General features: G+C 47.7%; 1 protein-coding gene across 1 annotated transcript; it reads left to right on the top strand.

The window, feature by feature from the left end:
• Positions 1-283: 283 nt before the first annotated feature.
• LOC139417956 (heat shock protein beta-1-like) lies at positions 284-13,354 on the top strand. The gene is given in 4 exon segments (XM_071166979.1): positions 284-1,074; positions 4,742-4,805; positions 13,061-13,205; positions 13,208-13,354. Coding segments are annotated over 4 exon segments (771 nt in total). The 5' UTR covers positions 284-593; the 3' UTR covers positions 13,289-13,354.
• Positions 13,355-13,406: the final 52 nt, after the last annotated feature.

Genomic DNA, 13,406 nt, shown 5'->3' with positions numbered 1-13,406 from the left:
GGAGGGAGGGAGGGAGGGAGGGGGTGAAACAAAGTGCTGGGCAGCTGTGTTCGATTGGTCGATGGGAGGTCCTTGGATTTAGATTCCATTCTAGTGCTACATCTGCCATGAATAGACATTCTAGTTCCTTCTATAAATATCTGGCTGAGGGAGGTGTGTGGGGGGGGACAGGGCGGAGGGGTTGAGAAGGGAGGGCCAGTGAAAGTGTTGACGAGAGGTGGGCGGTTGCTGTGTGCATAAAAGCCTTCGGCCGAGGAGCACTTTCATTGGAAGTTTGAGAGAGACCAACCAAAGTCATCTACAGCCAGTCAGCCAGTCAGCCAGTCAGACAGCCAGTCAGCCAGTCAGCCAGTCAGACAGCCAGTCAGCCAGTCAGCCAGTCAGCCAGTCAGCCAGTCAGACAGCCAGTCAGCCAGTCAGCCAGTCAGCCAGTCAGCCAGTCAGTCAGCCAGCCAGTCAGTCAGCCAGTCAGTCAGTCAGTCAGCCAGTCAGTCAGTCAGTCAGCCAGCCAGTCAGCCAGCCAGTCAGTCAGCCAGTCAGCCAGCCCACAGCTCTTCTACTGGTACAGTACTACTCGTCTTCCTCCAGCAACCATGACAGAGAGACATATTCCCTTCAGCCTGCTCCGCACCCCCAGCTGGGACCCCTTCCGTGACTGTTACCAGGGCAGCCGGCTCTTTGACCAGGCCTTCGGCATGCCGGCCCTCCCTGAGGAGTTCCCCACCTTCCCCAGCACCCACTGGCCCGGCTACATTCGCCCATCTGCCCTTAGCCCTGACATGTCCACTGCTGGATTCATACCCTCCATGATGCCCCAGAGCCCTGTGATGTCCCCCCTGCATAGTGCCATGATGCAGGCTGCCATGATGCCCCAGGCCGCGGTGATGCCCCAGGCCCCCATGATGGCTCAGGCTGGGGCAGCATCGTACGCCCTTGCCCTCTCCCGCCAGCTCAGCTCTGGCATGTCTGAGATCAAGCAGACCCAGGAGACCTGGAAGGTCACTCTGGACGTCAACCACTTCTCCCCTGAGGAGCTGGTGATCAAGACCAAGGATGGTGTGGTGGAGATCACTGGTGAGTAGCTCATATCTGGAGATCTCTTTGTGTGTCTGTTTCTGGCTATGTCTCTGTCTCTGTCTGTCTCTGTCAGTCTGTCTCTGGCTCTAACTGTCTCTATTTGTCTCTGTCTCTGTCTCTGTCTGTCTCTTTCTCTATCTCTGTCTGTCTCTATCGCTGTCTGTCTCTATCTCTGTTTGTCTCTGTCTGTCTCTGTCTCTTTATCTGTCTGTCTCTATCGCTGTCTGTCTCTATCTCTGTCTGTCTCTGTCTGTCTCTGTGTCTGTCTCTTTATCTGTCTGTCTCTATCGCTGTCTGTCTCTATCTCTGTCTCTTTATCGGTCTGTCTCTGTCTGTCTCTGTCTGTCTCTATCTCTGTCTGTCTCTATCCCTGTCTGTCTCTGTCTGTCTCTATATCTGTCTATGTCTCTGTCTGTCTCTGTCTGTCTCTGTCTCTGGCTTTCTCTGCTTCTGTCTCTTTTTGTCTCTGTCTATGTCGCTGTCTGTCTCTATCTCTGTCTGTCTCTATCTCTGTCTCTTTATCGGTCTGTCTCTGTCTGTCTCTATCTCTGTCTGTCTCTATCTCTGTCTCTATCTCTGTCTGTCTCTGTCTGTCTCTATATCTGTCTATGTCTCTGTCTGTCTCTGTCTGTCTCTGTCTGTCTCTGTCTCTGGCTTTCTCTGCTTCTGTCTCTCTTTGTCTCTCTATATCTGTCTATGTCTCTGTCTGTCTCTATCTCTGTCTGCCTCTATCTCTATATCTGTTTTCTATCGCTGTCTCTGTAAGTCTGGCCTCGCCGTTAGTAAAAAACAAGATTCATTTGTTCCAGTAATAACACCCACCAGAGGCCGAAATAGTCTTGAAAACGTTTGACAGCGATGGAAGTCAAATGCCCTTCCAACTGGTTCATTCTGGCACCGGCCATGAAATCAGGACAATGGAGTGATAATTTTGGTGGCCACTGGCCAATGATGGTTACAATTGAAATCAGCTTTGCGGGTGATTTTAGTGCGTATTGATATTTTAACGAGAGAGAACCTTGTTTTAGTACGCTGGCCAACTCTCCATGCAACAGTCCCCATGTGTTTCAATGGGTATACACACGTAACTACCAAAATAAAGGAAACACCAACATCAAGCGTCTTAATAGGGTCTACCACCAACCAGAACAGCTTCAATGCACCTTGGAATAGATTCTACAAGTGTCTGGAACGCTATTGGAGGGATGTGACACCATTCTTCAACAACAAATTCTATGATTTGATGTTTTGTTGAAGGTGGTGGAAAACGTTGTCTCAGGCGTCACTCCAGAATCTTACGTGTTAAGTGTTTAATTGGGTTGAGATCTAGTGAATGACTGACTGACTGACTGACTCACACACACACACACACACACACACACACACACACACACACACACACACACACACACACACACACACACTCATTTGAGACCCCTCTTTCAAAGTTTTTATCGACGACCCAAAGCATGATGGGATGTTCATTTCCTAAACACCTACTATGTCCCTCATTTACTCAAGTGTTTCCTTTATTTTGGCGGGTACATATATAAATGACCTGCATTTAATGATCGAGTCACATGAGACGTCACACTTACTAAACACTGCCAAGTACACTTAGTGTTTCACTTGGCTTAGTACGTGAGGTGTTAATGTGTCACAGATGGACAGTGAGGTGTTACTGTGTCACAGAGGACAGTGAGGTGTTACTGTGTCACAGAGGACAGTGAGGTGTTACTGTGTCACAGAGGACAGTGAGGTGTTACTGTGTCATAGATGGACAGTGAGGTGTTACTGAGTCATAGATGGACAGTGAGGTGTTACTGTGTCACAGAGGACAGTGAGGTGTTACTGTGTCATAGATGGACAGTGAGGTGTTACTGTGTCACAGAGGACAGTGAGGTGTTACTGTGTCACAGAGGACAGTGAGGTGTTACTGTGTCACAGAGGACAGTGAGGTGTTACTGTGTCACAGAGGACAGTGAGGTGTTACTGTGTCACAGAGGACAGTGAGGTGTTAATGTGTCACAGAGGACAGTGAGGTGTTACTGTGTCACAGAGGACAGTGAGGTGTTAATGTGTCACAGAGGACAGTGAGATGTTACTGTGTCACAGAGGACAGTGAGGTGTTACTGTGTCACAGAGGACAGTGAGGTGTTACTGTGTCACAGAGGACAGTGAGGTGTTACTGTGTCATAGATGGACAGTGAGGGTAATGGTGTACAAACTCTAGATTGGACTTCAAACAACACTTTTTCATCTTTACATGTAATATATTCCCTTACTTACTTTGTGGGTAGCTAGGAACTAAAACTACTATTAATGCCCTGGTTAAAGACCTTGGTTAAAGGCCCTGGTTAAAGGCCCTGGGTTAAGGCCCTGGTTAAAGGCCCTGGTTAAAAGCCCTGGTTTAATGCCCTGGTTAAAGGCCCTGGTTTAATGCCCTGGTTTAATGCCCTGGTTAAAGGCCCTGGTTATTAAAGGTAATGTCACAGTCTCTCCCCAGTGTTGATGAAGGCCTGTTTAAAGGTCCTTTCACACCCTCTCTCCTCGGTGTTGTGGTCCTGTGGGAAAAGGGGGACAGGTCCCTGTGACACACTCCTTTCAGCAGCTCAGCTGTCGTCATAACAAACAGATATGCTGTGAGGTAACAGGGCAGTATTTCAGGCCTGGCATGTAGGGACCTGGTTTAAAAACCAGTCAAAAAAGCAAGTCATTTTAGGCAACAAAATGGACAAAAAAGGGGCGGATCCTTAAGAGGTTGAGTTAGCGCCTCCGTGTAACGTGTAGCGTGTAGCGTGTAGCGTGTAGCGTGTAACGTGTAACGTGTCAAAGGGGACATGGATAAACGGTACCGACACCAGGCAAGGGGGACAGGGAGGGGGGGGGCATGACTTCTATTCTCAGCCCCTCGTAAAACAGAACAGATGGTCACTCCTAAAGAGTGAACCAGTAGCTCCCTTGATAATGTTGAAGTATCAGGGGGACTTTCAGACAGAGAGAGAGGCAACAGCAACACATAGAGAGAGCATGTGTTCTTACTCAAACAAACTCTGGATGAGCTGGGCGTGGTCAATAAAGTGACTGCAGTCCCCGGTGTGTGAGAGAGTGCTAAGACCGGTGTGTGAGAGAGTGCTAAGACCGGTGTGTGTGTGTGTGTGTGTGTGTGTGTGTGTGTGTGTGTGTGTGTGTGTGTGTGTGTGTGTGTGTGTGTGTGTGTGTGTGTGTGTGTGTGTGTGAGAGAGTGCTAAGACCGGTGTGTGAGAGAGTGCTAAGACCAGTGTGTGAGAGAGTGCTAAGACCGGTGTGTGAGAGAGTGCTAAGACCAGTGTGTGAGAGAGTGCTAAGACTGGTGTGTGAGAGAGTGCTAAGACCGGTGTGTGAGAGAGTGCTAAGACCGGTGTGTGAGAGAGTGCTAAGAACGGTGTGTGAGAGAGTGCTAAGACCGGTGTGTGAGAGAGTGCTAAGACAGGTGTGTGAGAGAGTGCTAAGACAGGTGTGTGAGAGAGTGCTAAGACCGGTGTGTGAGAGAGTGCTAAGACCGGTGTGTGAGAGAGTGCTAAGACCGGTGTGTGAGAGAGTGCTAAGACCGATGTGTGAGAGAGTGCTAAGACCGGTGTGTGAGAGAGTGCTAAGACCGGTGTGTGTGTGTGTGTGTCCACAGGCAAGCATGAGGAGAGGAAGGACGAACATGGATTCGTGTCCAGATGCTTCACCAGGAAATACACGTAAGTGACATCAACAGCAATAAAACTGCACTGTTGTCAAAGAACCTGGACGACTGTGCAACAAATAAATAAATACACTGTTGCATGATGCGCTGTTACAATTTGTCACCATGACGAAATAGGAATCGTAAAAAAAAATATATGACGTAGAGCCTCTGTCAATAACTGGACAAAATAATAAATGTCTCTCCCATTTGCTTCAGAGATTAAGTTGACTCGGACTCCTTTTAACGTTGATTTTGTCAACAACTAAAATCCATCAAGCCTGTAGACAGTTGATTGGTCAAGCCTGTAGACAGTTGATTGGTCAAGCCTGTGGACGATAGATTGGTCAAGCCTGTAGAGGGTTGATTGGTCAAGCCCGTGGACGATAGATTGGTCAAGCCTGTAGAGGGTTGATTGGTCAAGCCTGTGGACGATAGATTGGTCAAGCCTGTAGAGGGTTGATTGGTCAAGCCTGTGGACGATAGATTGGTCAAGCCTGTAGAGGGTTGATTGGTCAAGCCTGTAGAGGGTTGACTGGTCAAGCCTGTAGAGGGTTGACTGGTCAAGCCTGTAGACGGTTGATTGGTCAAGCCTGTAGACGGTTGATTGGTCAAGCCAGTAGAGGGTTGATTGGTCAAGCCTGTAGACGGTTGATTGGTCAAGACTGTAGAGGGTTGATTGGTCAAGCCTGTAGACGGTTGATTGGTCAAGACTGTAGAGGGTTGATTGGTCAAGACTGTAGAGGGTTGATTGGTCAAGACTGTAGAGGGTTGATTGGTCAAGCCAGTAGAGGGTTGATTGGTCAAGACTGTAGACGGTTGATTGGTCAAGCCTGTAGAGGGTTGACTGGTCAAGGCTGTAGACGGTTGATTGGTCAAGCCTGTAGACGGTTGATTGGTCAAGCCAGTAGAGGGTTGATTGGTCAAGACTGTAGACGGTTGATTGGTCAAGCCAGTAGAGGGTTGATTGGTCAAGACTGTAGAGGGTTGATTGGTCAAGCCAGTAGAGGGTTGATTGGTCAAGACTGTAGAGGGTTGATTGGTCAAGCCTGTAGAGGGTTGACTGGTCAAGGCTGTAGACGGTTGATTGGTCAAGCCTGTAGACGGTTGATATGTCAAGCCAGTAGAGGGTTGATTGGTCAAGCCTGTAGACGGTTGATTGGTCAAGACTGTAGAGGGTTGATTGGTCAAGCCAGTAGAGGGTTGATTGGTCAAGACTGTAGAGGGTTGATTGGTCAAGCCTGTAGATGTTTGACTGGTCAAGGCTGTAGACGGTTGATTGGTCAAGCCTGTAGACGGTTGACTGGTCAAGCCAGTAGAGGGTTGATTGGTCAAGCCTGTAGACGGTTGATTGGTCAAGACTGTAGACGGTTGATTGGTCAAGACTGTAGAGGGTTGATTGGTCAAGCCTGTAGACGGTTGATTGGTCAAGCCTGTAGAGGGTTGACTGGTCAAGCCTGTAGAGGGTTGACTGGTCAAGCCTGTAGACGGTTGATTGGTCAAGCCTGTAGACGGTTGATTGGTCAAGCCAGTAGAGGGTTGATTGGTCAAGCCTGTAGACGGTTGATTGGTCAAGACTGTAGAGGGTTGATTGGTCAAGCCTGTAGACGGTTGATTGGTCAAGACTGTAGAGGGTTGATTGGTCAAGACTGTAGAGGGTTGATTGGTCAAGCCAGTAGAGAGTTGATTGGTCAAGACTGTAGAGGGTTGATTGGTCAAGCCTGTAGAGGGTTGACTGGTCAAGGCTGTAGACGGTTGATTGGTCAAGCCTGTAGACGGTTGATTGGTCAAGCCAGTAGAGGGTTGATTGGTCAAGACTGTAGACGGTTGATTGGTCAAGCCAGTAGAGGGTTGATTGGTCAAGACTGTAGAGGGTTGATTGGTCAAGCCAGTAGAGGGTTGATTGGTCAAGACTGTAGAGGGTTGATTGGTCAAGCCTGTAGAGGGTTGACTGGTCAAGGCTGTAGACGGTTGATTGGTCAAGCCTGTAGACGGTTGATATATTTCAAGCCAGTAGAGGGTTGATTGGTCAAGCCTGTAGACGGTTGATTGGTCAAGACTGTAGAGGGTTGATTGGTCAAGCCAGTAGAGGGTTGATTGGTCAAGACTGTAGAGGGTTGATTGGTCAAGCCTGTAGAGGGTTGACTGGTCAAGGCTGTAGACGGTTGATTGGTCAAGCCTGTAGACGGTTGATATGTCAAGCCAGTAGAGGGTTGATTGGTCAAGCCTGTAGAGGGTTGATTGGTCAAGCCTGTAGACGGTTGATTGGTCAAGACTGTAGAGGGTTGATTGGTCAAGACTGTAGACGGTTGATTGGTCAAGACTGTAGAGGGTTGATTGGTCAAGCCTGTAGACGGTTGATTGGTCAAGACTGTAGAGGGTTGATTGGTCAAGACTGTAGAGGGTTTATTGGTCAAGCCTGTAGAGGGTTGATTGGTCAAGACTGTAGAGGGTTGATTGGTCAAGCCTGTAGACGGTTGATTGGTCAAGACTGTAGAGGGTTGATTGGTCAAGACTGTAGAGGGTTTATTGGTCAAGCCTGTAGATGTTTGACTGGTCAAGACTGTAGACGGTTGATTGGTCAACCCAGTAGAGGGTTGATTGGTCAAGCCTCTAAATGGTTGAGTGTAGTGGAAGGCTGAGCGAAGCATCACCGGCACAGTACAGCTCTCTTCCGTGTAAGAAGAGCTCCACAATACCACCATCCAGGGGCCACTACACCAACCATGAATCTAGAGTCAACACAACACATTCCATGAATCTGGAGTCAACACCACATACAGTACCATGAATCTGTAGTCAACACCACACATACCATGAATATGGAGTCAACACCACACATACCATGAATCTGGAGTCAACACCACATACAGTACCATGAATCTGTAGTCAACACTACACATACCATGAATCTGGAGTCAACACCACACATGCCATGAATATGGAGTCAACACCACACATACCATGAATCTGGAGTCAACACCACACATACCATGAATCTGGAGTCAACACTACACATACCATGAATCTAGAATCAACACTACACATAGAGTACCATGGATCTGGAGTCAACACTGCACATACTACAAATCTGGAGTCAACCCTACAATTACAATGAATCTGGAGTCAACACTATACATACAATAACTCTGGAGTCAACACTACACATACCACGACACATACATTACTATTAATCTGGAATCAACACCACACATGCCATAAATCTGATGTCAACCCTATACATACCTTGAATCTAGAGTCAAAATTAGACATACCATGACTATGGATTCAACACAACACATACCATGCATCTGGAGTCAACACTACACATACCATGAATATGGAGTCAACACTACACATACTATGAAACTGGAGTCAAACCTACAAATACCATGAATATGGGGGAGCACACTGTATATAGTCTCCAAATTGACTCTGTACCTGTACCCCCTGTATATAGCCTCCACATTGACTCTGTACCGTAATACCCTGTATATAGCCTCCACATTGACTCTGTACCGTAATACCCTGTATATAGCCTCCACATTGACTCGGTACCGGTACCCCCTGTATATAGCCTCCACATTGACTCGGTACCGGTACCCCCTGTATATAGCCTCCACTTTGACTCTGTACCTGTACCCCATGTATATAGCCTCAATATTGACTCTGTACCGGTACCCCCTGTATATAGCCTCCACTTTGACTCTGTACCTGTACCCCCTGTATATAGCCTCAATATTGACTATGTACCGGTACCCCGTGTATATAGCCTCAATATTGACTCTGTACCGGTACCCCCTGTATATAGTCTCCACATTGACTCTGTACCGGTACCCCCTGTATATAGTCTCCACTTTGACTCTGTACCGGTACCCCCTGTATATAGCCTCCACATTGACTCTGTACCGGTACCCCCTGTATATAGTCTCCACATTGACTCTGTACCGGTACCCCGTGTATATAGCCTCAATATTGACTCTGTACCGGTACCCCTTGTATATGGTCTCCACAATGACTCGGTACCGGTACCCCCTGTATATAGCCTCCACATTGACTCTGTACCGGTACCCCCTGTATATAGTCTCCACATTGACTATGTACCGGTACCCCCTGTATATAGCCTCCACATTGACTCTGTACCGGTACCCCCTGTATATAGTCTCCACATTGACTTTGTACCGGATCCCCCTGTATATAGTCTCCACATTAACTCTGTACCGGTACCCCCTGTATATAGCCTCCACATTAACTCTGTACAGGTACCCCCTGTATATAGCCTCCACATTGACTCTGTACCGGTACCCCCTGTATATAGCCTCCACTTTGACTCTGTACAGGTACCCCCTGTATATAGCCTCCACATTGACTCTGTACCGGTACCCCCTGTATATAGTCTCCACATTGACTCTGTACCGGTACCCCCTGTATATAGCCTCCACATTGACTCTGTACCGGTAACCCCTGTATATAGCCTCCACATTGACTCTGTACCGGTACCCCCTGTATATAGCCTCCACATTGACTCTGTACAGGTACCCCCTGTATATAGCCTCCACATTTACTCTGTACAGGTACCCCCTGTATATAGTCTCCACATTGACTCTGTACCGGTACCCCCTGTATATAGCCTCCACATTGACTCTGTACCGGTACCCCCTGTATATAGCCTCCACATTGACTCTGTACAGGTACCCCCTGTATATAGCCTCCACATTGACTCTGTACCGGTACCCCCTGTATATAGCCTCCACATTAACTCTGTACCGGATCCCCCTGTATATAGTCTCCACATTAATTCTGTACCGGTACCCCCTGTATATAGCCTCCACATTGACTCTGTACCGGTACCCCCTGTATATAGTCTCCACATTGACTCTGTACCGGTACCCCCTGTATATAGCCTCCACATTGACTCTGTACCGGTACTCCCTGTATATAGCCTCCACATTGACTCTGTACCGGTACCCCCTGTATATAGTCTCCACATTGACTCTGTACCGGTACCCCCTGTATATAGCCTCCACATTGACTCTGTACCGGTACCCCCTGTATATAGCCTCCACATTGACTCTGTACCGGTACCCCCTGTATATAGCCTCCACATTGACTCTGTACCGGTACCCCCTGTATATAGTCTCCACATTGACTCTGTACCGGTACCCCCTGTATATAGCCTCCACATTGACTCTGTACCGGTACTCCCTGTATATAGCCTCCACATTGACTCTGTACCGGTACCCCCTGTATATAGTCTCCACATTGACTCTGTACCGGTACCCCCTGTATATAGCCTCCACATTGACTCTGTACCGGTACCCCCTGTATATAGCCTCCACATTGACTCTGTACAGGTACCCCCTGTATATAGCCTCCACATTGACTCTGTACCGGTACCCCCTGTATATAGCCTCCACATTAACTCTGTACAGGTACCCCCTGTATATAGCCTCCACATTGACTCTGTACCGGTACCCCCTGTATATAGCCTCCACTTTGACTCTGTACAGGTACCCCCTGTATATAGCCTCCACATTGACTCTGTACAGGTACCCCCTGTATATAGCCTCCACATTGACTCTGTACCGGTACCCCCTGTATATAGCCTCCACATTGACTCTGTACCGGTACCCCCTGTATATAGCCTCCACATTGACTCTGTACCGGTACCCCCTGTATATAGCCTCCACATTGACTCTGCTCAGGTACCCCCTGTATATAGCCTCCACATTGATTCTGTACAGGTACCCCCTGTATATAGCCTCCACATTGACTCTGTACCGGTACCTCCCTGTATATAACCTCCACATTGACTCTGTACCGGTACACCCTGTATATAGCCTCCACATTGACTCTGTACCGGTACCCCCTGTATATAGCCCCCACATTGACTCTGTACCGGTACCCCCTGTATATAACCTCCACATTGACTCTGTACCGGTACCCCCTGTATATAGCCTCCACATTGACTCTGTACCGGTACCCCTGTATATAGCCTCCACATTGACTCTGTACAGGTACCCCCTGTATATAGCCTCCACATTGACTCTGTACCGGTACCTCCCTATATATAACCTCCACATTGACTCTGTACCGGTACACCCTGTATATAGCCTCCACATTGACTCTGTACCGGTACCCCCTGTTTATAGCCTCCACATTGACTCTGTACCGGTACCTCCCTGTATATAACCTCCACATTGACTCTGTACCGGTACACCCTGTATATAGCCTCCACATTGACTCTGTACCGGTACCCCCTGTATATAGTCTCCACATTGACTCTGTACCGGTACCCCCTGTATATAGTCTCCACATTGACTCTATACCGGTACCCCCTGTATATAGCCTTCACATTGACTCTGTACCGGTACCCCCTGTATATAGCCTCCACATTGACTCTGTACCGGTACCCCCAGTATATAGCCTCCACATTGACTTTGTACCGGTACCCCCTGTATATAGCCTCCACATTGACTCTGTACCGGTACCTCCCTGTATGTAACCTCCACATTGACTCTGTACCGTAATACCCTGTATATAGCCTCCACATTGACTCTGTACCGTAATACCCTGTATATAGCCTTCACATTGACTCTGTACAGGTACCCCCTGTATATAGCCTACACATTGACTCTGTACCGGTACCTCCCTGTATATAACCTCCACATTGACTCTGTACTGTAATACCCTGTATATAGCCTCCACATTGACTCTGTACCGCAATACCCTGTATATAGCCTCCACATTGACTCTGTACCGCAATACCCTGTATATAGCCTCCACATTGACTCTGTACCGGTACCCCCTGTATATAGCCTCCACATTGACTCTGTACCGTAATACCCTTTATATAGCCTCCACATTGACTCTGTACAGGTACCCCCTGTATATAGCCTCCACATTGACTCTGTACCGGTACCTCCCTGTATATAACCTCCACATTGACTCTGTACCGTAATACCCTGTATATAGCCTCCAGATTGACTCTGTACCGCAATACCCTTTATATAGCCTCCACATTGACTCTGTACCGTAATACCCTGTATATAGCCTCCACACTGACTCTGTACCGGTACACCCTGTATATAGCCTCCATATTGACTCTGTACCTGTACCCCATGTATATAGCCTCCACATTGACTCTGTACAGGTACCCCCTGTATATAGCCTCCATATTGACTCTGTACCTGTACCCCATGTATATAGCCTCCACACTGACTCTGTACCGGTACACCCTGTATATAGCCTCCATATTGACTCTGTACCTGTACCCCATGTATATAGCCTCCACATTGACTCTGTACTGGTACCCCCTGTATATAGCCTCCACATTGACTCTGTACCGGTACCCCCTGTATATAACCTCCACATTGACTCTGTACCGGTACCCCCTGTATATAACCTCCACATTGACTCTGTACCGGTACCCCCTGTATATAGCCTCCACATTGACTCTGTACCGGTACCCCCTGTATATAGCCTCCACATTGACTCTGTACCGGTACCCCCTGTATATAACCTCCACATTGACTCTGTACCGGTACCCCCTGTATATAGCCTCCACATTGACTCTGTACTGGTACCCCCTGTATATAGCCTCCACATTGACTCTGTACCGGTACCCCCTGTATATAACCTCCACATTGACTCTGTACCGGTACCCCCTGTATATAGCCTCGTTATTGTTACTTTATTGTGTTAATTTTTTCCTTTATTTTTTATTATCACTTTTGTTCATTTAGTAAATATTTTCTTAACTCTACTTTTCTTAAAACTGTATTGTTGGTTAAGGGCTTGTAAGTAATTATTTCATACTAAGGTACCTGTTGTATTCTGCTCATGTGACAAATACAATTTGATTTGATCTGAATTACATTCAAAGAAAATGATAAAATATGTCTCAATTAATTATTTTATAGACAGCAACCCAATAGCAACCTTCCTTCCTTCCTTCCTTCCTTCCTTCCTTCCTTCCTTCCTTCCTTCCTTCCTTCCTTCCTTCCTTCCTTCCTTCCTTCCTTCCTTCCTCGAGTCGTCTTCCTCCATCCTCCTGGATCATAAAGCCATTGGCAACAGCTTCCCAATGTATGTGGGGGTTGTACGATATTCTGACTGTGCTGTTTCCCCTAGAGTTTAGACACCAGGAAATCTGAATAAAATATCAGATGAAGGAGATAAGATGAAGATATATCGAGAGTTAAAAGCTCTGTCTGCCTCCAGTCCAGTACTTTATCCATGAACTGTGGTCTCTTCTCCTTCCTGCTCCAGCCTGCCCCCTATGGCCGACGCTGAGAAGGTGACGTCCACCCTGTCCTCTGAGGGAGTTCTGACCGTGGAGGCTCCTCTGAACAAGCAGGCCATCAAGGCTGCAGAGATCTCCATTCCTGTCATCATGGGCAGCAGCAAGACCAAAACCCTGACGACATGACGATGAGGAAGGGAAGTGGCAACGGGTACCACCATGACGAACATGACGATGAGGAAGAAGAGGAGTGAAGAATCTCCACACACACACACACACACACACACACACACTCAGATGATCACAAACATTTATCCTAGACACAGAGGAAATTGTGAGACAGGCGGTGCATCTTGATGCATCTTGAAATGC

Source organism: Oncorhynchus clarkii, chromosome 10 (assembly GCF_045791955.1).
Source record: "Oncorhynchus clarkii lewisi isolate Uvic-CL-2024 chromosome 10, UVic_Ocla_1.0, whole genome shotgun sequence".
Lineage (NCBI taxonomy): Eukaryota > Metazoa > Chordata > Actinopteri > Salmoniformes > Salmonidae > Oncorhynchus > Oncorhynchus clarkii.
Note: the sequence above shows the minus strand (reverse complement) of the source record. Positions and strands in the feature narration are given on the sequence as shown.